Consider the following 24,386-nt stretch of genomic DNA (forward strand, 5'->3'; position numbering starts at 1 on the left):
TTCAGTTCATCAGTTTCACTGGTTTTCATTGTTGTCAACCCTGTTGTGTTTCTAAAATGTTCATACTGTATTTATATAATAAGTGCTGGGTAGATTACTTACAAATTGTAGTCTGTTACTGATTAGAAATCGTATACGGTATACTATATTGATATAAAAATACAAAGAGAAAGAAATTATATTCAATTCTTTGTTAACCATCAAAACATTATGTCAGGTTTTCTCAAACTGGGGTTTGTGAAGGAATTTCAAGGGGGTTTGTGAGGTGATGAAAAGCTAATAATAGTAATAATATTTCAATCATAAAAATGTAAAATTAAAACCAATTAATAATTTGAAAATAAAAACATTCAAAATAAAACACTTACTAAAAAGCATGTATTACTTTATTTACCTTCAAGTCATGTGACCATTAACAGAGAACCGTGAACATGCAAATGTGTGGTTAATCTAATGCTTTCCAAACATATATATACACTTTTTTTTAGAAATCAATAAATTATGAATAATTTACTACCATTGTGTGAATAATATGTAATCATGTAATCAGTAATAAAGAAACTGTACTGTTTATGAGTATTTTTAATCGAAACACCCAGCACTGTATATATTCTACATAATGTATTAAACCAAAGATTTAACATGACCATAATGAAGGATTATGAAGAAATATAAAACTGAATTAATTAAAAGTGCAGATGGAGTATCATTAGCCTGTTACAACTTTTGTGCTCAGGTTAGTGATTGAATAATACAAGATCATGTATGAAGACACAATTACTCAGCCAGAGTTGTCACAAAACAAGTGGCTTAAACATGTCCTATGAGCATGGTTTAATGTTGCAGATCACTCCACTCTTGGGCCGTAGAGTTCCAGTGTCTTTAATGTCGAAAGACTGTCCAGGAACCAGACTGAACTCAAATCTCTGAAGCAGTTTGGCAAGCACAACTTTGGCCTCCATCTGAATGTAGAAACACAGAGTTGTCATGATCACAAGCAAATGTGGCACTTGGAAAGTCTACAAATTCTGAAGGAGAAAAGGAGGTGCAAACGTGTGTTTGTGTGTGTGCTTCATCACCTGTGAGAAGACCTGCCCTAGACATGTTCGTGGACCAAGTGCAAATGGGTAGTAGCAGTAATAAGGCCTTTCAGATAAGAACACAATTTGAATCAGCAGATTTCATGCTGTAATTTCACAACATTAAGGTGCGATCAGATACTGTAACTACGAAATATTGACTTGTAAAAAGAGTTCACATCCACATTGAACTCATAATTACAGCTTGTAAACTCAGACTTGTACCACCTGGCCACTGTAACGCCATGTGGAAACAAATTGTAAAAATGGTAGTGTCTTCAGCAGTAAAATGTAGTTAAGCAGATATATATATTTTTTTGTTTAATAATTCCTAAAATTAATTGACTATTTTTAATATCTTAATGCATGAATAATCTGTAAATAAATGAAAGACATACAATACAATTGAATGTAGCTAGGACAGAGTAAAAAAATCCTGCTAAATAAATGTAATGACTTATTTGTTATATTGTGGTTTTGCCTAATGATTCACTGCATTAATAGTGTTGTTTAATAATTCTGAAACTAGAAGTAGAACGTTACAGGTTGTTAATTATGACATGGTGCGAATGCAGAATAACTACTAAAACATAGGGTAAAATTAGACTGTGAATAGGTGATAATGACTTACTTTGGGGCATTCACATCAAATCTCTCAGGATCAAACTTCAACGGATCTTTAAAAAACTTTTCCAGTCTTTGAGAGACATAAGAACTGAACTGTATGGAAAAAGGTGAAAATGGTTCAAAATATTCATGTATTCAAATACAATTAAATAAGTAAAATTGATGACACCGTTGTTGTCTGAATTTATTGCCAATTTGAAATTTCATTCGATAGTTAAAGGGATAGTTCACTCTAAAATGAAATTAAGTCATCATTTACTCACCCTGGTGTTGTTCTAATGCAGTCTGCCACTCTTTCTTTTTCAGACAAAAAAAGGAGAAATTTACAAAAATGTTCGCTCTGCATCAACCATATAATTGCAGTGAATAGCAACAAGCATCAAGCTTTTTTTTTTTTTTTTTTTGTCGTATATCCTATGTGTTCTGGGGGTTTATGATAGGTTTGGTAAAAATCAAACTGAAATTTAATGTATTATTTAATGAAAATCCTGACCTCTGTGCACAACTGCACAGACTGTATTAACGCCGCAGTTCACTCCGACTCACCCAGAAAAAGCACACGTATTTATGAGAAATCAAGATTAATAAAAATGAATCATTAAATACAACGCCTAGAAATCCCCCAAAAAAGTATCTGTGTATTTTCTTCACTGAGTTGAACATATCCGGACTGCTGTGCAACGGATACCATGGCCAAGGTCAGAATTTTCGTTGAATGATACATAAAATTTCGGTTTGTTTTTTTACGAAACCCTATTGTATATGCCTAGAACACGCAGAATTTATGACATGTGTTGCAAGGGATCATTCTGTGATACTTTTGCATCTTTTTTCATAAACTTGCTGGTGTTTATTCACTTCCATTATATGGACAAGCGTGAGCATTTTTAAAAAAATTCTCCTTTTGTGGTCTGAAAAAGAAAGAAGGTCATATGGCATTAGAACAACACCAGGGTGAGTAAATGTTGGTGAACTAACCCTTTAACTAAAATATAATATATCCGAACAATGTTGAAAATTTCTTTCTTTTTCCAATCAAGTAGACAGGAGCTGTTTTTGTGTGAAAAGAAATAGCTGCCCCAGGCAGGTACCATGATGGCCACAAGCATTACTGGGAATTTGGTGATACTCACAGCAATAGAACAGTGCCCTGGGACTTTCACCCCATTTATAACCATGTCCTCATGCAACCAGCGATTGGTTCCTGGAGCAGTGGGGTATAGACGCAGTGTTTCCTTCAATACCTAATGCATTGATTCAGTAATACACCATTCAAAGAAATGGATACAGAACCATTTGTGTTTGTAGCATGTAAAACAACATCTCTGTAGACCAGGGGGGCCAAATCCTGCTCCTGGAGATCTACCTACAAAGCAGATTTCATATACAACCCTGATCCAGAACACCTGTCTGTAATTATCAAGTGCTCCTGAAGATCTTAAATAGCTGGTTCAATTGCATTTGATCAGGGTTGGAGCTGAACTTTGCAGGAAGGTAGATCTCCAGGAACAGCACTGAGCACCCCTGCTGTAAACCAACCTGAGACAAGTAAGTGAATTTTCCAAGGTCTTCATATGAAATGTCTCTCTTTGTTCCAAGAACTTCATCCACTTCTGCTTTAGCCCTGGAAATGAAAAGAAATTCAAACTAGAGCATTGTAATACAAGACAATGTGAAATAGGTCCACATTTCCAAGACGTTTTTTACCGTTTATATATCTCAGGATATCTCCCTAATTCCATGATCGCAAACGATAGCTGATTGGCTGTTGTCTCTTGCCCTGCAAAAGAATCAAGCGCTGTTTATAACGGCAGGAGTTTATGAGCAGAAATCAAACAAAGCTGTAACTCACCAGCAATGAAGAAAGTCACGAAATTGTCCAACATCAGCTCATCATCTTTTGCATTATTAACTTCTTCGTCCTCTGCAGCAAAAATGGTTAAAGTGTTAAATAGTTAAGTAACTCTACCTAGTTTTGAATGTTGTTATTATTGGGGCTATTAACTGATTAAAATTTTGAATCCAATTAATTACATAATATGCTGATTAACCACTTAAAGGCCCTGATATACTTAAAGCAAAATCAAAGAACTGGTGTGATGTCATTTAGAAAAATAAGCTTTTCTTAAAAGGTGTTTTCTCACCACTGTCATTTTTGTTGTTTATTTTGTTACTGAACGGAAAGTGTGCAGCACATATTTACATATTCATTTAAATGTCACTCTCAGCAGTGTGGGCGGATCAGGATGTTTGCTAACAGTATAACGTTAGTCAGAACAGAAACATGTTAGTGCTTTTTTTATAATTGCTGATGATCTATGTTAACATGTTTGATGGACATGGATGTCTTTAGTTGTCAAGTTGCATCTTGCACCATGAGAGCTACGTTTTTAAGACAATGTCAAGTTACATAAAGTTTAACTTTTTCAAATGTGTCTGATTCCTGTAATCTGTCTTTGGACAACTTGTATTTGAACTTTAACTGCTCCAATGGTAAGAATTTTTTTTTTTTACCAATTTTTCCACACTCATTAGGTTTAAAAGTAACAAACACAGTTTAACTTTTTAAAATGTGTCTGACTTCTGTAATCTGTTCCTCTCGGTTGCACTCTGGGCACATTGTATTTGAACTTTTTTTTTTTTATTGCTCTAATGGTAAATTACTTATCAAATTTTTGCACTTGTTAGGTTTAAATGTGGTATACAATATGATTTAATGGTTAATTTTTAAAACCTTTTTAAAATTATTAATTTTTTTTTTTTTTTTTTTTTTTTTTTTTTTATTTGCAGCCCAGTTACCTGTATAACAAATGGAAGAATGAAAATACACTTAACTATTTAATGTCACAGTCACTGGAGACCCACATACCTGCTGTTCTGAGGATTTGTGTAAGAATGTCTTTGGGGACGTCTTCTCCATTTTCTACAGCTCTCTTCCTGTTTTGTATCCATTTTTCTCCCGTTTTACGTAGGAGTTCAGTTGCATCTTTAACTTGCTGTATAATCTTCCAATTCTTAGGAAAAAGCTGTGGTGCCCCATATAAAAAAAACTGATTTTACAGCATTATACTACTTTAGGGTGACATAAGCATCTTTAGATAAATTCTTACCCTAAAAAATGGGTCTCTGAGATCCAACACCATGCCTTTTAAACACAGCTCTACTGCATTCTGGAAGGGACTGTCAGTTTGCGCCAAGAAATTCAAATCAACACCAAAAGCCACCTGTGGATGAAAACATGACTACTAAGTATTGACTTCTATTAGACTTCTCATTGGATTAGCGGAAAGGAGAGTGAAACCTTGCAAATGACGTCGAGTGTGACACAGTTGACCAGGTCGTGCATGACGGCAGGTGTTTTGTTCACTGCTATTTCCTCCAGCTTGTCCATTAGGCGCTCCGACATCTCGTTAAAAGTGTCCATCAAGCCTCGTAAGTATCTGATGTATGAGACGCATCAGCTGAGATGCATCTGTATCACATTTCAGTATATCAGAGATTTTCTGTATTTCACTCACGAGCTGCTAAAGGCAGGATCCATGATGCGACGCTGCCTGTACCAGGTGTCATGGTCCGCTGCCGTAATTAGCCCGTTTCCCAAGAACCTGAGAAGATTGAGTCATGTGACTTATTCAACTATATAGTCACCACTGGCAAAGCAAATCCCATAAAACATTCAAATTCGAATATTAATTAAGCCGCAGTCACATTAGACTTTGAGCATGAGAAAATTCTTCAACATATGTTTTTAAAACATAAATTCAACATATAATAAATGATGATAAATACAAAAAATAGTCTACAGTCTATAGTCCTTTAAACTTCCTCTGGTCTCCTGCATTTGTATTCGTATGAATGGAAGTCAATGGAATGAGAAGTGTAGTGTAAAAGTGTAGGGCTGTCAATTTAGTGTTTTTTAATAACGCCCATAACAAGGATTTGCAAAGCTAATTGCTGTAATTTATTTTAATTTGATGAACTAATCAGTATATTATGTAATTAACATGATTTTGATTTTTAATTGATTAACAGCACTACTATATAAATGGTACAGTTACATACAAAAACGCATATTACTAGTAGGTGAAAAACAGTATGTGAAAAGTAACCAGATGATCTATTATGTCTGGCAAGATTTTGTGTGCATTTGATTGACACTTTACTGTCTTATAGGGCCACGGGAGAGGATTTGTGAATGGCAGTGAAGCGATGCATCTGATGTGAGTAGGTCACATGACAATTACAACATGGCAAATGTAGTATGTCAAGTGTCACGATCACCATCAGTTCCTGTCAGTTCCCGGGCTACATTTCCCACAATCCTCCCTGCCAGTCACATGTTCACTCTACACCAATCACCTGTTGCCACATACAGCTTAGCACACTACCTGGACTATAAATGACTCACACACACCACCTGATTGCGAAGTCTTGTTTTCCCTGTGATACAATTCGGAGCGTACTAATAACCTGTCTGTCAGTCTGTTACCGTTCCTGCCTGTTACCCGTTTACGATCCTGTGCTGCCTACCCCTGACCTGTGCTTTGTATACCGACCTGTGAGTGATATCTGCCTGTCCTGATCTTAGCCTGTATCCTGACTACGACTCTGCCTGTCCTTTGCTGTTCCTATTTGTTCCTGTTTTGACCCTGCCTGTACGACCACGCTTACTTTAAATAAAGCTTGCAAATGGATCTCTGCCTGAGTCCCGTCCCTTCGTTACATCAAGATTACGTTCATTCTATATAGAACTTTTTATTTTTTATTTTTATTATTTTTTTTAGAAGTTATTAAGTAATTACTTGTTTAAAATAGTCTTGTTTGTTGTGGACAGGCAACAAATCTGAAATTGTTGAATCTACTTGAACCAATTGAAAATTGCTAGCTGTATCTAGTTAATTTATACAAACAGGAGGAAAAAAAATCACTTCATCCTGAAAATTTGTACATTGCTTTTGTAAATGGTGCAGGAGCCCATCAATTGCAAAACGGCATTGTTTGCTTCACTTCACAATAAGCAGACACTACTCTAAATAACAATTAAACATTCAGTCATTCGTAATGGGGTAATCAATAGACTAAATGTGGGCAAAGCTTTGCAGTGAGTGAAAAGTGACTACAGTATTTCATCAAATGTATCAAACTGAGACAAATGTTCACAATTTAATACTCTGCAAGTATTTGTTTGTATCCCTGTTTTATATTCACTTTTTTTTTTTTTTTTTTTTTTTACATTTATTTTGATCACAATGATCCCATGAAATGGTTAGATGAGATTTCTTTCAAATCTTCCTATATCACCGCAGTAATGACTTTATGAATTTCTTTACTTAAAGATTGATACAATCAAAAGAGAAAACTGCAACCATCTATTACAGTATCGCTACAGTGCACTTAGCACTGCATTTGACATTATCACAAGTTCAGTATGGAGTACCGCAAGGCTCAGTACTAGGACCGTTGCTTTTCTCCCTATACATGCTACCCTTGGGAGATATCAATAGGAAGCATGGCGTTAGTTTCCACTGTTACGCTGACTATATTCTATATTTCTTCATGGCCAGACAAAACATACAAATTCACAAAATTAACAGAATGCATAGTTGATATAAATAAATTGGATGACTAGTAACTTCCTACAACTAAATTCTGAAAAAAAAACTCTGCACATAACCTAGAATACTCTCTAACACTTGATGGCTGCTCTGTCAAGTCTACGTCGTCCGTTAGGAACCTGGGTGTGCTATTTGAAAGCAATCTTTCATTTGAAAACAAATTGCTTTGAAAGCCATTGCTACAGATCAACGAAGACCATGAGACTGCCAACTTCAACTCCCTTCACACCAAATGCTGGTGTAATGTATCCTGATCTTCATGCAGAAGGAACTGGATGAAATATATTGAATAATATAAATCCATAATCTGACTTGTAATGCAGCCTGGAATTAAACCACACCATGTTCCTTCATCTAACCAAGAGAACTGGTCCCTTGACTGATCCTGATTTCTCCTTTTATCTCCATTTTGTCTCCGATGAAGTTTGGGTTCATTGCCACTGTTGCCTCTGGCTTGCTTAGTTTGGGACACTTAAAGCCACAATATGTAAATTTTTGCCACTAGAGGTCACTTATTCAAAACAAAGGTGCCTTGATTTCATGGAATCATGGAATGAGTTGTCTTCACGTCTACAGCCGGTGGAAAAGAATCGGGACGGGACTCGGGCAGAAATCATGTTCATGGATGAGATTATTAATGTTACTGTAGTATGAAGCAGAGCAGGGCCGAATGTATGTATCTGAGACTAGACTGCACCATATCCAGAACAAATTAAACATGCCTTTTTCCAGACATTGGTGAAGAAATTGATTCAGAAAAATGGTCCAGCATTTTGGTGGGGTGTGGTAAATATATAAAAGAAGGGGGAAGTACACTCAATACAAGATTCTTCATAGATACCACCACACACCGGGAAGACTTTACAGGATAAAACTGACGAAGGACAATTTGTGCTGCAAGTGCCAGTTGGAAACTGGTACCTTTTTACATTGTATTTGGGAGTGTACCTTAGTTAAACCATTCTGGAAACAAGTTATAGATGTAAGTTGCTGGTATGGCTCCACAATATCTCTAACACCTCAGCTGTGTTTATTAGGTGACAAGTCTCAATTACCAAATGTTTCTAAGCATGTACTTTCTGTTATGATGGTACGTATTGCAATGGCTAGCAGGATTATTTAGACACTGGAAGACAGTGAAAGCCCCAGAACTGAAAGATTGGGCTGGCGTAATGATAGAAATTGCTTCTTACGAATCTATGCTTAATAGAGTAAATGGTGTCAAAGAGGATGGGTTGTCTCCTTGGGAAGAGTTCTGGACATATATTACAGTAACGACTAGATGAATAGATCGACACTTGGTGATACATCTTGTATTGTACTTTCTTTAATGTTCCAACTGTGCCTGTAGAAATCTTAACCCTGTATTATTATTATTATTATTATTATTATTATTGTGATGTACTTTTTGTTTCCCATTCACCTTCCAAAAAACAATAAATAATAATACAAAACATACCTTTTTCCAAACAAGTTAAAGAGCTGTTTGTAGACAAAAGGATCTTTGAGATACTTAGGTGACATCAGGATTGTCTACAATAACAGGGCAGAGATTTTTTTTAATTAGATTTTGTGTCCGATACTTTTTTTTTTTCTTTTCATAAAAACATAAAAGATTAAATATTTACCTTTGTAGCCTCAGGACAATGAACCATGATGACGACATAATGAAAACTGTTCATCCTGTAAACAGGGCCATATTTTTCTCCCCTTAAAAACAAGAACACGGTCACATTGGTGAGAACGCTTTACCAAAATTCCCCTGCCTAGAGCATCAAAAAAAGTTGGCCCTGCCTATATCTATATATTTCTTTAGCAGGCATTTCCTCACTTCAGCTATTCAGTGAAACTGACTGTGTTTTTTATTATAGTTTAGTAAATGTATATATTGATGAAGTGCACAAAAATGACAGAATTGTAAACCATGTTATTTTCCAGCAGTTTCTCAGAAGCTTACATGGCTTGGGAGGGTTACTTTAAAAATTTATTCCGTTACAGTTACAAATTACTTCATAAAGTATTCAGGAACGTAATCCAAGTACCACAATATAAAAGTAATGTAATCTGATTATTTCTTCTCAATTTCTGCAAGTTTTTAAATGTTCCGTACTTTTGAATAGGTCCCAACAAAAAAAAAAATAAATAAATAAATAAAAAAATATATTTAATGTTTAGCATTTTGGTTACTTTTAAAACTAAGCAATCATGTCTCATTTCCACAACTTTGGAATACACAGCCCTGAATATCTTATATATGTAAAGGGCTATACAGACATCTAGTGGTTACAGTATGGTATTACAGATTATTTTTTAGTCCTTTGATAATGAAAGTGTTTTCGTAGGTGGAAGGCAGAGTTTGCACTGTACAACTATGTTGTTTATATTTTCTTCTTTGAAAACAAAATAGCAGCGAAATTTTCATGAATTGAAAGTGTTTTTCCCCGCGTGCAGCATCGTTTCAACTAGTAGCAGTGATTCAAACTGCGTCTGAGGAGATTGTACAAGGGTGTTATTTGCGCATGCACCAGCGGTGGGCTCGCGTGAGTCATCACTGGCAACAGAACCAAGAACTACTGTAAGCAGCGCTTATGATGTTATTATAGCAAAATAATGATTTATTTAGTTTTAAATGAAACCATTGTAATCCTGATAATATTCCCCTTTTTTTTCAAAATGTAACTGTAATCTGATTACTACGTTTTTTTTGACGTAACTGTAACGAATTACAGTTACTGGATTTTTGTATCCTGATTACGTAACGCCGTTACATGTATTCCGTTACTTCCCAACCATATATTGCAATAACATTCAGAATTTCTTAAGCGTTAAGAGTTCAAATAATTTTAGGTAGCCTACTACATATAAAATATTTAAATTGCATGGAATCATTTGACGTTTCAGAGTAAAAATGTTCAACAGTACAAACGAGAGAGAGCAATATCACTAGCCAACTGTGGGATAGGCTATGATAACACGGTATTACATAACACTTGACATGTTTTGTAGGTGCAAGGTCAAATCAACAAGACATTAGTCAAGTAAATTTTGCAAATAATCTGATGCGTTGACTAAAAAAAGAATTGTTCTTACCATTGAGAAATAAGTCGTGTAGAAGGATTCCCGATTTCATCACTCTATTGAAACTTGGTATATGCCCCAGCAGAAAACTGTCAGAATATCAGTTTTCATGTTAATTTATCTGAGCTTTGATCATAAAAACAGAGACTGACTTATTGCAATACCGTTTATTTAGTTGTATAAAACACAATCATAACAAATCCTTAAAGTTTCTTACTTGTCTCTTGGAGGTCCAGGTATATGATCATATTTCTGATGAACATGTCTAACATACAGACAATATGCAAGAAATGCACTGAAAACAGCAGCGAGCAGGTAAAACATTATATATGAGACCCATTCTGAGATCATGATGGTGCTGTGCAGTAGCGCAGTTTAACGTGCGTCCTGCTATCAAATATCAAACGATTTAATTTCCGGGTCTCTGGACTTTGTTCTGAATGGTTGTGGACATAAGAGGGCAGTACTAGCATTCTTCCAATCCTACTTTCCAAAGGAAAACCAATGTACTGTGAAGAACTGCAAGTTATCTAAATAAGTGTAAACTTTTATGCTGACTGCTAACTATTTCTTTTATTTTATTATTTGACCATTTGCAAACACTTTTATGTCTATAGTCTACTCTAGATCATATTAAATGTTGTTTTAAAAGTTGTCATAGTGACACGTAATTCTTCTCTGGATAAAATGGTAGAAATCAAGTCGACACTGGGCACTTGACACAAAAAATGTTGTCTGAGATGAATACCTTAATGTTTTATTTTTATTTTTTATTTTTGTAAATTAATGACATAGCTAAACTGTCCATGATGTAAACCACTGGGAGACCACAGACATGTGGGCGGTAACAATGACTTGTCTGATTGGTCGATGTTGTGTTTAGGATTATGAGTATCCTCCTGCAACCCCACATCCTCATAGGACTTTGTATGTTGGCTTTCATGTGCCCATGTTGGTTATCATATTAATCATATGGCTTTCAATTAAGCACTGAATGATCAATGCACAGAGTTACAAGTCAAAACAAGATGTCATCAATTTCAATCAAGTGCATCTATAGGAGCAGAACAAACTAAAATGGCACGATTTCAGGAGGACCAATTAGCTATTCTGAATAGTTTTCCACATCTTTTGCTTGATTTGTTTTATTCTACCCGGTATGTAATTTAATTTTACAGTTGTTTGTATGGTTTTCAAGTGCTAGTTAAGTAAAATAGAAAATGTGTGTGTGTGTTTGTGTGTTTTTATATTACATTTAGTCCCCACGAGGATAGTACAAACCTGAGATCACCTACATTGTGGGGACCAGCCTACGAGGGAAAAGGGTTAATAAACATACTAAATGATGTTTTTTTTTTTTTTTTTTTTTTTTTTATGTGATGGGTAGGTTTAGGGGTAGGGGTAGGGTTAGGGGATTGCGTTCAGGAATTTACTTCAAATCTGCTTTACTCTTTCCCTGCCACTGACTGAATTTCCTGGCCATCCATGTTTTCACTGTTATACATTAGGGGGCGCTATTACACTTCTTCTGAAAGAGGAAAGAAACACCTGATCAAAACATAAGCTAAGAAGAAACAGAAACAAGCGTTGGAAGATTGCTCATGCAAATGTAAAATAACACGATCATCAACATTATTCAGAAATTAAAACTGCCTAACGTTACCGAATGAAATGTTGAAGCTATGAAGAGGAAACAACTGTGAGGCTTTGGAGGTGTTGATGGACTCAGTCTAGTCTACTCCATCTGTGTTTTGATCATTGTTCTGAATCTCATCCGGATGTAGTCTTTGATAAAAATGTGATTTTCTCAGCTTTTTGTTTAAAATGTTGATTTTTTTTTTATTTTTTATGAAACACCCACATTCAAGTGTTGATAAAAAAAGGATGCATGAAGCTACAATAAAATGTTTTTAAAATGGAAAGAGTTAAAGTACAATTAAAGGTGTATTTCAAGTAAAAAAAAAAAAACTAAAAAGGAACAAAGTAGTACACTTAAAGTGCAAAAATAACTTACAAGTATACTTGCAGTGTAAAACTACTGAACTAGTAGTTTACTCAATATATTAAAGTGTACTTTCATATACTTAAAAAATGTGCTACAAGTAATAAAATAGTAAACTACTAGTATACTTTTAAGTTCACTAGTACAGATTCAGTACAAATGAGAAACAGTTGTGAACTAGTTGTGCACTCAAAGTTTACTACTGTTACACAGAGTACACTTAAATGTATACTTTTTACTAAAAGTGGGCCAATTTAGTCCCAAGCAGTATTGAAATAGTACACTTACAAGTATACTACTAATACATTGACATTGGTATACTTACCACATAAAGTATTCTTAAAATGTACTTGAACATTACTAAAGTATACTTGATAAAATGAATTTCAGAACCAAGGCCACTTGTAAAAAAATTGGTATAGGCTACTTGTTTGGTATACTTGTTTATCCAAGAACTATAGCTAAGAATTAATAGAAATTTATAACAAATAATTTAACCCTAACAAAAAAAGCCTAACATACCCTAGTGAAAAAAAAGTATGCTAAGTATACTTACAGCAAGACTAATTATTAGTATATTTCAAGTGTGTTAATGATTAGTTAAAGTGTGCTATTTTGAAACAACTAATTTTGTACTAAGTATATTTAAGTTGAAATGAAGTAGTATTAAAATACAACTTTAAGTATATTTAGTATACTTATGTGTGCTAAATTGGAACAACTTCAAGTATACTTAGTACACTTTAAGTATATGCCTGTGTAACTAATTACATGCTTGATTAGTGATATTAAAATGTACTTAATTTGTGTTATAAGTATACTTTTATTTGTGTTATAAGTATACTTTATTTCTCTTATGAGTACACTTTGTGTTATAAATACACTTTATTTGTGTTAGAAGTACACTTTATTTGTGATTTAAGTACATTACAAAATAATTACGAGTGTCTTCAGAAAACACAAGCAATATACACTGAATATATTATTTAACAGGTAATAGTATGTATGCTCAATACCTTTGGCTTATTCCAAATACTAAACATTACACACTTTGCAGTCAATAACAATACACTTTGTTATTACTTATACTTTGTATAATATAGTCAACATTTGAAGCGGATCAAAACCTTTAATCAAAGTTGTCCTAAAACCTTCTTCTTATGACAACTTTGCTGAACGTTTTTTTTTTTTGATGCACTTCAAATGTTGACTACTGTACTTACCATGTTTTTCATTAAAGAAAAAAAAAATTTGGACCATGGTAACCCTCTATACACAAATACAAATTACACTTTATATTCCATTTTCTGATGAGCTTCTCATTGTGTCTGATGGCACAATGATGACCGCAGAGACCCGTGAAGATCAGCATCTGTTGACAGAATATACCAAAGATGTAAGACAGCATGTTCAACTCTTTATTCACGTTTACAATAGTCTGTCTAAATCCTACATTGAACCAATACTATGTTTGAACAGTAAATGAGGATTAGCAGCAGGGAACTGTATCAGAATGGCATGTCGATATTTTCGGTACATAGTCAAGCATTCAACACTTTATGAATTCATATCGTACAGAATATGGGCCGATTTGACCAATCATATGAATGTTTTGGTGCTGCATACAAACGTGCCATACACCACCACACACAAACTCAAAAAGGACATATCACGCCGAAATATCGCTCTCCGTTTGTTAAAGAAAATAAAATAAAGTTTGTTAAAGGTGGTAAGGAGGATGTTTTGTTTTATACATTTTTGCAATATTACTTGAAACTGTCTTTACTAAGTGATAAAAGACTATTTATTAGGTGCACTGAAAGGAATATTATTAATATACATCATCTGTGCACGAGGTAGGGCCTTAAAAACAGCCAATCGCGTAAACGATTGGCCCTCTGGCTTGTCAATCACTGCCATTGTGAGAGACGTGCGCGGATTGGCCCTCTGGCTTGTCAATCACTGCCATGACGTTTCTCGTGAGAGACGCACGGCTGCGCGCTCTAGTAACTTTGTTTAGTAACTAGGAGACAGGAGTAACAACTGCAGATTATGAGGTGAGTCCGACATAATGAATCCACTAAGTGTGTGCGCGGCTTAACGATTGTAAGGCCAACTAGAATGTACATTTCCTGAAGAAAATGTGAATGGTGCTTGCAGTGGCAAAATTCGGAACCCGGTTGCTAGGGTGCTGTGATTGGTTGCTAGGGCGTGGCTATGAAATTGCTGTGTCACTACTTATTGGATGGCCGAGTCAAAAGAGCCCAGCCCCAAGTCTCTATGACCTTCTGATCCAAAGATATGATCTCACAGATTTTGTCCCAATGTTAAGTCTATGAGACTTTTTTTAGCCGATTTTTCGTCCGCCGTGCGAACATCTTACACCCGATCACTTAGAAAAGTCATAGCACACCTCTCCTCAATGAGCCGGTCGATTTGACCACCTCATTTGTGGGTCTACGACAAATGGTGCGGGACGAGTTACGCGCCAAAGTTTTGTACAGGTGAATAGTAATTACAATACTAGAATGTACATTTCCTGAAGATGGGAATGGTGTGAATGGTGCTTGCAGTGGCAAAACTCGGCACTCTTGATTAGCATTATGCTAACATAATTACCATCCTGCTAGGATGTTTTTAACAAGATGCTAACATGATTAGCATGTTGTTAGCATGATGCTAACACCCTTAGTATGCTGCTAGCATGTTTTAGCAAGATGCTAATCATGTTAGCATAATGTTAGGAACATGCTAACATGATTAGCATTAAGGCTAGCATGATGCTACCATGATTACCATGTTGCTAGCATGATTTTAACGAGATGCTAATCATGTTAGCTTTATGCTAGCAACATGCCAACATGATTACCATGTTGCTAGCATGTTTTTAACAAGATGCTAACATGATTAGCATGTTTGCTAGCATGATGGCATTCCCCTTAAAGGAATACCTCATGAAGCCATACCCGAACCGCAAGCTGTCTGTAGAGCAACGCATATTCAATTACAGACTTTCGCGAGCTCGAAGGGTGGTTGAAAATGCATTTGGCATCCTGGCAAATCGTTTTCGCGTCCTACTAACCACCATTAATATTCGAAGCACTGCCAAAGTGGAGGACATTGTTTTGTCTTGCTGTGCTCTGCACAACTTTCTGCGCACAGAGTGCTGTGAAGTGTACATGGCAGGAATCGACCAGGAAGAACAAGATCATGACACTGTCCCTGGAAGATGGAGAGAAGACCCTGGCCTACAGCAGGCCTCTCTGCCACGCACAACCAACAGTACAACACACGCCAAACAGCTCAGGGATAAACTGTGCCAGTACTTTAATTCGGACACCGGTGCAGTGCCCTTTCAGTGGGGCAAAATATAAGCATGTAGCAAACTTGTTTCTTTCCCCCCTTGACCTTGGTTTATGTTTTATAACAATGGTGTGAATTTGCAAAATAAAGTTTATATTTTTACATCATTGTGTTTTGTGATTTTTTTTTTTTTTTTTTACATAAAGAACAGTGAAGTACCTTTTACACAAAGTCAGTGTTTTATTTTCAAATGTGCAAAAATAGCATTAAGGTAATTTACAAGAAAAATATCAAAACAGTTGATATTTAAAATAAATAAAATGTACAGAAATATAAACTTTGCATAAGTACTCTAATATAACGTACAACTAAGCGTGACATATTTACTAAATGCTACAATATCTGTTTACAATTTTGCTACATAAAAAATTACAAGTGTGTATACTGATTGGAAGATGCATCCAGTGCATGGTTGTGGCCCACTGAATATTTGAAAATGCAATTATCAACCTCATGCTGGAAATGTGGCAGTAGATGTGGTGGCAAATTCCGCATTCTGTGTTCAAGATTTTTGCAGTAAGCTGAGATGGCATCATTGGTGTTTTCCTGTGATGCCAACTTTTCCAGAGTTTTGCCGATGGTGCGCATCAAGTTTGTGGATTCCTCGCTGGAGGATTCGTCTTGCATCTTCCTGCGCTTCCCTGGAGGCTTTGGTTTTATGTTGGAGCTTTGCAAATGGTCCTTTCTCATGGCTGTGGACTCAGTTCCACAGATGGTGGATTCAGCCAAGGGTGTACTTGACCGTAGGTCAGAATCACTGAAGCTGGGGTCTTCATGGGTGCCAGTCCAGGTGTCACTGTTGGTACCATCTGAGGGTGAACAGGAATCACTATCAGCCGCAGGTTCCTTAAAAAAACATAAGATACAAATGTGACAAGTTAATGTAATGGCTTGACTTAATATGCGGAGTTACTTGTAAATAGACTCTTTTAAAGAAGCACTTGCCATCTTACAAAAAGCAAAATGTTTATTTTATTCTGAAATTAAACAATAAATAAATAAACAAATATAAATATATATATTTGTTTATTTACCGTGATCATTAGATTTGAAGTGCTCTCCTTCCTTTTTGTGTGAGGCTCTAGAAACTGCAGGCGGTTCAGGATCCATTGCTGCCTGCCAGTCTTCTGAGCTCCAGAACTTCCTGAGGGTCCTTGTTTCTTATAACGCATGTATTGGGTTCGCAATGAATCCCACCACTTCTTGAGCTCTTTTTCTGAGGGACATAGTAAAATTTTGTAAGCATTAAGTGTTATGGCTGCTTATTTTGTTACTTTAATGAGTATTTGTTATGCCAACAAATGTTACTTTTTGCTGTATTGTTAATTATATTATTAACAATTTGATTAACTTTAATATTATTATGAAATATCAGATGCTAGCACATATTAATTACTGTCTGTTTCCATAAACAAACTTAGTTTGGTACACACAAAACACTAACATGGTTATATTAGTTTTACTATGGACTATTGAACAATTACAAACAAGCTTTCTCAATTGCCAAAAAGGAAATCTTACCTGATATGACGAGTTTATTTTCGATCTCACGCCACAGTTCAGCTTTCACCACACGGTTGACATAACATTTTTCCGTAATGTCATACAAACCCGGCCTTTCCTGGATCATGTTGATCAATTCGTCTTCACTTGCCTCGTTCCAGATAGCCATGTCTTTCACGTACCTAAGGTAAATAATGGGTGCTTCTCAATATCCCTCCTCGTCTCCTCGCTCCTCCGTCCTCCATCCTCTAATTCTGGAGGACAGAACATCTCTAATTGCACCGCGAGGAGGCGAGGATCGAGGATTGAGGAGGCTTCCTGAGGAGTCATGAGCGAGGATACACAGGTGCTTCCTTTGCGGAAGTCTTTCTCATCGAGAAACATGACGCACGCATACATACTCCTCCCCCTTCATATCTGTCACAATAATTTAAATGTATGCTTTACTTTTACAGTTTAAATAAACTTTATACCTCATATATGTCAACGGGGCATCTTGCTTTATTACTATTTATTATAATTTTTTAAATAACCAAACTTTAACAACATATGGGTAGATCCCTCGAACGCAGCTGATGACGGTTTGAAGTGACGCTAAAGGGAGCGAGGATATATCATTTCACTTGATTAAATTCCTCCGTCCTCGCTTCTTTTCCTTGCGTCCTTCCCTCGCATCCTGAAGGGGTGGAGCTAAGACGCGAGGAAAGGAAGCGAGGAAAGGAAACGAGGATGCACAAATAAGAATTGAGAAGCACCCAATGTGTGTTCCCTCTTGACTTCGTCGTTTACTTGCTTCGTCACTTCCGTTTTTCTTTTCTCATGCACTGGTTCGCTAGCTGAACAGCCAATCAGAATGATCATATGGCCCGACGAGGTCCAACGCCGATTCAACATTTCGAATCGGCCGAAACAAAGCCGACGAGGACCAACTTCAGCCGACGGTGCGGAACACACCGAGGAAACTTAGTCGGCCGACGAAGAAAAACTGCCCGACGGCCGACCGTCGGCTTGGTGTGTTCCGGCCTTAACGTTACAACTCACCTCCCAATAGCAGCACTTTTCTTCGTTCTTTCAGGATCGCGTAGGCCATTAGATTAGCCGGTTGTCGTCGCCATCACGGTCAGGCTGCGATGTCACTTGATTGAACTGGTCAGAATCCCCAAGATCGAGCGATGTATTGCGCTTTCAGTGTTTTATTAAATAAATTATACATTGCGGCATTATACTTCACCTGAGTGACTGAGCGAGGGGATTCAGACGATGACCGTTACGTCAGCAACTCTGATTGGCTGAAGGCAGTGAGCAACAAAATCTGATTGGTCACAGACCAAGTTGAAGAGACATTTGATTTCCGATAAGTTTAACCACTCGACATATTTTTTCGCATTACTTGTGCTGCTGGTGTGTTGTTTAATATAGATTTGTGTGTGCGATTGTAAAATGATTCTGCCAGTGTAAACGTAATAAACATTTACACATTTGGAAATTGTATAGGCTACACTGCAGATACTAAATGGGCTTGTAATGCATTCATACTGAAATAAATAGCACAAGTAATATAGTGAATTCTAAGGATGAAGAAGTAAACTTAAAAAATATACTCAAATTTAACTTTAGATACACTACAACTTCAGGATATTAAAAAATGTATTTTTAAAATATACTTTTAGTGCATTGTTACAATGATCATTTTCAGCACACAGTTAAAATATACCTCAAATATATTTTTATAAAGTGCAAATAAATACACTTTTAAAAAATAAACTGAACTTACACTTCAAGTATATTTTTCTAAAATATATTTTTTAGAAAATATACTAAAGTACAATTATGTAATGTAACTCAATAAGATCTTTATAACAGCACAACAGAACGCTAACATAAAATGCATATAAATATCACTCTATATATCCCGATAATTTGACTAAGTGAGATGATATTTAAACGCATAGTTTTATGATCAGAGCTCTGTAGTTTTTATTGTGGGGGAAAAAACAAATAATGTAAAAATAAATGTTCCTCAAAAGCCTGATGTGATGTGTCATAACTGATACTTGACTTGTCCAAAAAAAAGCTTATGGATAATTAAATAACCCAAGTGAAAATAAAAGTACACTTCCATTATGTACTTAAAGTGCTCTTTTTTGCCCACTAATTTTGTACTTAATATAATAAAAATTCTTCTTTAGTACTTTTTAAGATAATCTTAAGAATAACTAAGTGTTCTCTGATGTACTTTTTGTACCTTGAGACACCATGAATGTGAACTAAAATGTACTTTATAAGTTACCACTTATAGCTTATAGCCACTTACAGCACACTTGAACCCATACTGTAAGTATACTGCAAGTGGTAACTAAATATTTTTTTTTAAAGTACAAAAGTATTCCCTGAAAATAGAGCACTTTAAGTATATTATGGAAGACATCCCTAGTGAAAAAAAAGTATACTAAGTATACTTGCAGCAAGACTAATTATTAGTATATTTCAAGTGTGTTAATCATTAGTTCATTTAAAGTGTGCTATTTTGAAACAACTAATTTTGTACTAAGTATATTTAAGTTGAAATTAAGTAGTATTACAATACAACTTTAAGTATATTTAGTATACTTATGTGTACTAAATTGGAACAACTTCAAGTATACTTAGTACACTTTAAGTATATGTCTGTGTAGGAATTAATTACATGCTTAATTAGTGATATTAAAGTGTACTTAAGTTGGGTTATAAGTATACTTTGTGTTAAAAGTATATTTTTTTGTTATAATATACGTTGTATTATAAGTATACTCTATTTCTGTTATAAGTATACTTTTATTTGTGTTATAAGTATACTTTATTTCTGTTATGAGTACACTTTGTGTTATAAGTACACTTTATTTGTGATTTAAGTACATTACAAAATAATTACGAGTGTCTTCAGAAAACACAAGCAATATACACTGAATATATTATTTTACAGGTAATAGTATATACTGTATGCTCAGTACCTTTGGCTTATTCCAAATATTAAACATTACACACTTTGCAGTCAATAACAATACACTTTGTATACACTTTGTACTTTGTATAATATAGTCAACATTTGAAGCGGATCAAAACCTTTAATCAAAGTTGTCCTGACTCTTTTGATCCACTTCAAATGTTGACTACTGTACTTTGAATTACATAATCTCACACAATACAGTTGTGCTACTATTTAAATACAGTTTAACACATTTTCCCAAAGTTGAATGCATTTGTTTTCAAGGCCATTAAAATAAATAAAATGTAACAACATCACTAATGAAGAGACATAATTCATTGACAAATCCAATAGTTTTTATTTAAACTTAGATTCAGCAAAACTTACCATGTTTTTCATTAAAGAAAAAAAAATATTGGACCATGGTGACCCTCTATACACAAATACAAATTACACACTATATTCCATGTTCTGATGAGCTTCCCATAGTGTCTGATGGCACAATGATGACCGCAGAGACTCGTGAAGAACAGCATCTGTTGACAGAATATACCAAAGATATAAGACAGCATGTTCAACACTTTACTCACGTTTACAATAGTCTGTCTAAATCCTACATTGAACCAATACTATTTTTGAACAGTAAATGAGGATTAGCAGCAGGGAACTGTATCAGTATGGCATGTCGATATTGTTTTCGGTACATAGTCAAGCATAAAACACTTTATGAATTAATATCGTACAGAATACGGGCCGATTTGACCAATCATCTGAATGTTTTGGTGCTGCATACAAACATGTGCCATAAACCACCACACAAAAACTCAAAAAGGAGATATCAAGCCGAAATATCGCTCTCCGTTTGTTAAAGAAAATAAAATAAAGTTTGTTAACTGGTAGACTACAACTCACCTCCCAATAGCAGCACTTTTCTCCGGTTCTTTCAGGATCACATAGGCCATTAGATTAGCCGGTTGTCGTCGCCATCACGGTCAGGCTGTGATGTCACTTGATTGAACTGGTCAGAATCCCCGAGATTGAGCGATGTATTGCGCTTTCAGTGTTTTATTAAATAAATTATACATTGCGACAATATACTTCACCTGAGTGACTGAGCGAGGGGATTCAGACGAGGACCGTGACGTCAGCAGCTCTGATTGGCTGAAGGCAGTGAGCAACAAAATCTGATTGGTCACAGACCAAGTTGAAGAGACATTTGAATTCCGATAAGTTTAACCACTCGACATATTTTTTCGCATTACTTGTGCTGCTGGTGTGTTGTTTAATATAGATTTGTGTGTACGATTGTAAAATGATTCTGCCAGTGTAAACTTAATAAACATTTACACATATTTGGAAATTGTATAGGCTACACTGCATATACTAAATGGGCTTGTAATGCATTCGTACTGAAATAAATAGCACAAGTAATATAATGAATTCCAAGGATGAAGAAGTAAACTTAAAAATATACTCAAATTTAACATTAGATACACTACAACTTCAGGATATTAAATAATGTATTTTTTAAATATACTTTCAGTGCATTGTTACAATGATCATTTTCAACACACTGTTAAAATATACCTCAAATATATTTTTATAAAGTGCAAATAAATACACTTTTAAAAAATAAACTGAACTTACACTTCAAGTATATTTTTCTAAAATATATTTTTAGAAAATATACTAAAGTACAATTATTTTAAAGTGTGTTAAAAGTTGCATTGTGAAAATATGATACTAATATACTTTTTATATATTTAATGATAGTACATTTTTTGTTAGTATATTTGCAGTGTACTATAGAAAAAGGGAATATATTTAAAATACAATAAAGTATACTTTTTTTTCACTAGGGATCCCAAGTGAAAAAAAGTATACTTTATTGTATTTTAAATATATTCCCTTTTTCTATAGTACATTGCAAATATACTAACAAAAAATGTACTCTCTTTAAATATATAAAAAGTATATTAGTATCATATTTTCACAATACAACTTTTAACACACTTTAAAATAATTGTACTTTAGTATATTTTCTAAAAAATATATTTTAGAAAAATATACTTGAAGTGTAAGTTCAGTTTATTTTTTAAAAGTGTATTTATTTGCACTTTATAAAAATATATTTGAGGTATATTTTAACTGTGTGCTGAAAATGATCATTGTAACAATGCACTGAAAGTATATTTAAAAAATACATTATTTAATATCCTGAACTAGTAGTGTATCTAAAGTTAAATTTGAGTATATTTTTTAAGTTTACTTATTCATCCTTGGAATTCATTTTATTACTTGTGCTTATTTATTTCAGTATGACTAATGCATTACAAGCCCATTTAAAGGTTCTCTAAGCGATGTCACGCGTTTTTAGGCCAAAACATTTTTTGTCACATACAGCAAACATCTCCTCACTATCTGCTAGCTGCCTGTCCCCTGAACACACTGTAAAAAACGCGGTCTCTGTAGTCTCCACAAGCTCCGAAAATGGAAATAAAAACAAACTGGTGCAGCCTGGACCACGAATCATAATAAACATGCTCCAGCCAATAACCGACAAGAATGATTTTAAATGCGCATTCATGACCGTTTCAGGAAGCACAGAGGGGAGGGTGAGGAGGAGGAGGAGGGAGGGTCTAGCTAGCTTCTGTTTTGTTTGACAACACTTCGAACGTCAACAGGAAGTTACTCCACCCAGGATCGCTTAGAGCACCTTTAACAGATGCGGTTCTTCTCGAGTTTCTGCGGTCACTGCCTCTGTGTAAGCGGCCATCAAACACAATAATGAGAAGCTCATCAGAACATGGAATATAATGTGTCATTTGTATTTGTGTATAGAGCAGTGGTCTCAAACTCAATTCCTGGAGGGCCACAGCTCTGCACAGTTTTGATCCAACCCTAATCAAACACAACTGATCCAGCTAATCAAGGTCTTCAGGATTACTAGAAACTTCCAAGCAGGTGTGAGTTGGAGCTATACAGTGCAGAGCTGTGGCCCTCCAGGAATTGAGTTTGAGACCACTGCAGAGGGTCACCATTGGTCCAATAATTTTTTTTCTTTAATGAAAAACATGGTAAGTTTTGCTGAATCTATGTTAAGTTTAAATAAAAACCATGGATTTGTTGAAATATGTCTCTTCATTAGTGATGTTGTTACATTTTATTTTAATGGCCTTGAAAACAAATGCATTTAACTTTGGGAAAATGTGTTAAACTTGTCCTAAGAAGGTAGTTTTAGGACAACTTTGATTAAAGGTTTTGATCCGCTTCAAATGTTGACTATATTATACAAAGTGTAAGTAATAAAGTGTATTGTTATTGACTGCAAAGAGTGTAATTTTTAGTATTGGGAATAAGCCAAAGGTACTGAGCATACAGTATATACTATTACCTGTAAAATAATATATTCATTGTATATTGCTTGTGTGTTCTGAAGACACTCGTAATTATTTTGTAATGTACTTAAATCACAAATAAAGTGTACTTATAACACAAAGTATACTTATAACACAAATAAAAGTATACTTATAATACAAATTAAGTACACTTCAATATCACTAATCAAGCATGTAATTAGTCTCTACACAGGCATATACTTAAAGTGTACTAAGTATACTTGAAGTTGTTCCAATTTATCACACAAAAGTACACTAAATATACTTAAAGTGTGCTATTTTGAAACAACTAATTTTGTACTAAATATATTCTAGTTGTAATTAAGTTGTATTAAAATACAACTTTAAGTTAACTAATCATTAACACACTTGAAATATACTAATAATTAGTCTTGCTGCAAGTATACTTAGCATACTTTTTTTTTCACTAGGGATTTTTTGAATTACCCTTATGAAAAATAAGTATACTTCAAGTTCATTTTATCAAGTATTGTGACGGGTGCATAGCCCACCTCACATGTTTAGCCTTACCATCGTGTTTAATTTGATGTTTAATTTAGTTTAATTTAATATGGTTTGTTACTTTTATTTTAATCCCATTATTACAAGAAAAACACAGGACAAGTTTAATAAGTTAACAGTTTATTAAAATCTTGAATGTATAGAGGAGTGCACACTTCTTATATTCTTTGCTGATTCATTTTACCTGAGTCCTAGATTACCTGAGTCCATGGAGTGACGGCCACATTCCATGTG

General features: G+C 34.9%; 2 protein-coding genes across 3 annotated transcripts; both read right to left on the reverse strand.

Annotated features, from left to right (window-relative positions):
* Positions 1-564: 564 nt before the first annotated feature.
* On the reverse strand, positions 565-10,815 carry LOC125277801 (cholesterol 24-hydroxylase-like). Of its 2 annotated transcripts, XM_048206315.1 has the most exons (16): positions 10,617-10,815; positions 10,412-10,488; positions 9,958-9,967; positions 8,950-9,031; positions 8,781-8,854; positions 5,225-5,311; positions 5,008-5,146; positions 4,817-4,930; positions 4,576-4,732; positions 3,559-3,630; positions 3,414-3,486; positions 3,246-3,330; positions 2,840-2,950; positions 1,711-1,799; positions 1,080-1,146; positions 565-962 (listed from the first exon to the last, which is right to left on the reverse strand). In XM_048206315.1, exons 1-16 carry the CDS (start codon positions 10,748-10,750, stop codon positions 822-824), a joined length of 1,512 nt encoding a protein of 503 aa, XP_048062272.1. In that variant the 5' UTR covers positions 10,751-10,815; the 3' UTR covers positions 565-821. The 2 variants fall into 2 exon arrangements, with proteins under 2 accessions (XP_048062272.1, XP_048062270.1); XM_048206313.1 differs by lacking the exon at positions 9,958-9,967 and having other exon boundaries at positions 10,617-10,813.
* A 5,315-nt stretch (positions 10,816-16,130) lies between these two features.
* Positions 16,131-16,967, reverse strand: LOC125278828. Its single transcript, XM_048208157.1, has 2 exons — positions 16,799-16,967; positions 16,131-16,610 (listed from the first exon to the last, which is right to left on the reverse strand). Exons 1-2 carry the CDS (start codon positions 16,934-16,936, stop codon positions 16,134-16,136), a joined length of 615 nt encoding a protein of 204 aa, XP_048064114.1. The 5' UTR covers positions 16,937-16,967; the 3' UTR covers positions 16,131-16,133.
* Between the last annotated feature and the right edge of the window lie 7,419 nt (positions 16,968-24,386).

The sequence above is a fragment of the Megalobrama amblycephala genome, linkage group LG11 (genome assembly GCF_018812025.1).
Source record: "Megalobrama amblycephala isolate DHTTF-2021 linkage group LG11, ASM1881202v1, whole genome shotgun sequence".
In the NCBI taxonomy this organism is placed as follows: Eukaryota; Metazoa; Chordata; class Actinopteri; order Cypriniformes; family Xenocyprididae; genus Megalobrama; species Megalobrama amblycephala.

What these genes read in the sequence shown, in the direction of transcription:
- LOC125277801 (XM_048206315.1), bottom strand. Translation starts at nt 10,750, where the DNA reads ATGATCTCAGAATGGGTCTCATATATAATGTTTTACCTGCTCGCTGCT. An exon ending in ACAAATCCTCAGAACAGCAG is followed by an intron (nt 3,631 to 4,575) that starts GTATGTGGGTCT and finishes TTTTTGCTGCAG; the next exon opens with AGGACGAAGAAGTTAATAAT. An exon ending in TATCCTGAGATATATAAACG is followed by an intron (nt 3,331 to 3,413) that starts GTAAAAAACGTC and finishes TTTCATTTCCAG; the next exon opens with GGCTAAAGCAGAAGTGGATG.
- LOC125278828 (XM_048208157.1), bottom strand. Translation starts at nt 16,936, where the DNA reads ATGCGTTATAAGAAACAAGGACCCTCAGGAAGTTCTGGAGCTCAGAAG. An exon ending in CTTCAAATCTAATGATCACG is followed by an intron (nt 16,611 to 16,798) that starts GTAAATAAACAA and finishes TGTTTTTTTAAG; the next exon opens with GAACCTGCGGCTGATAGTGA.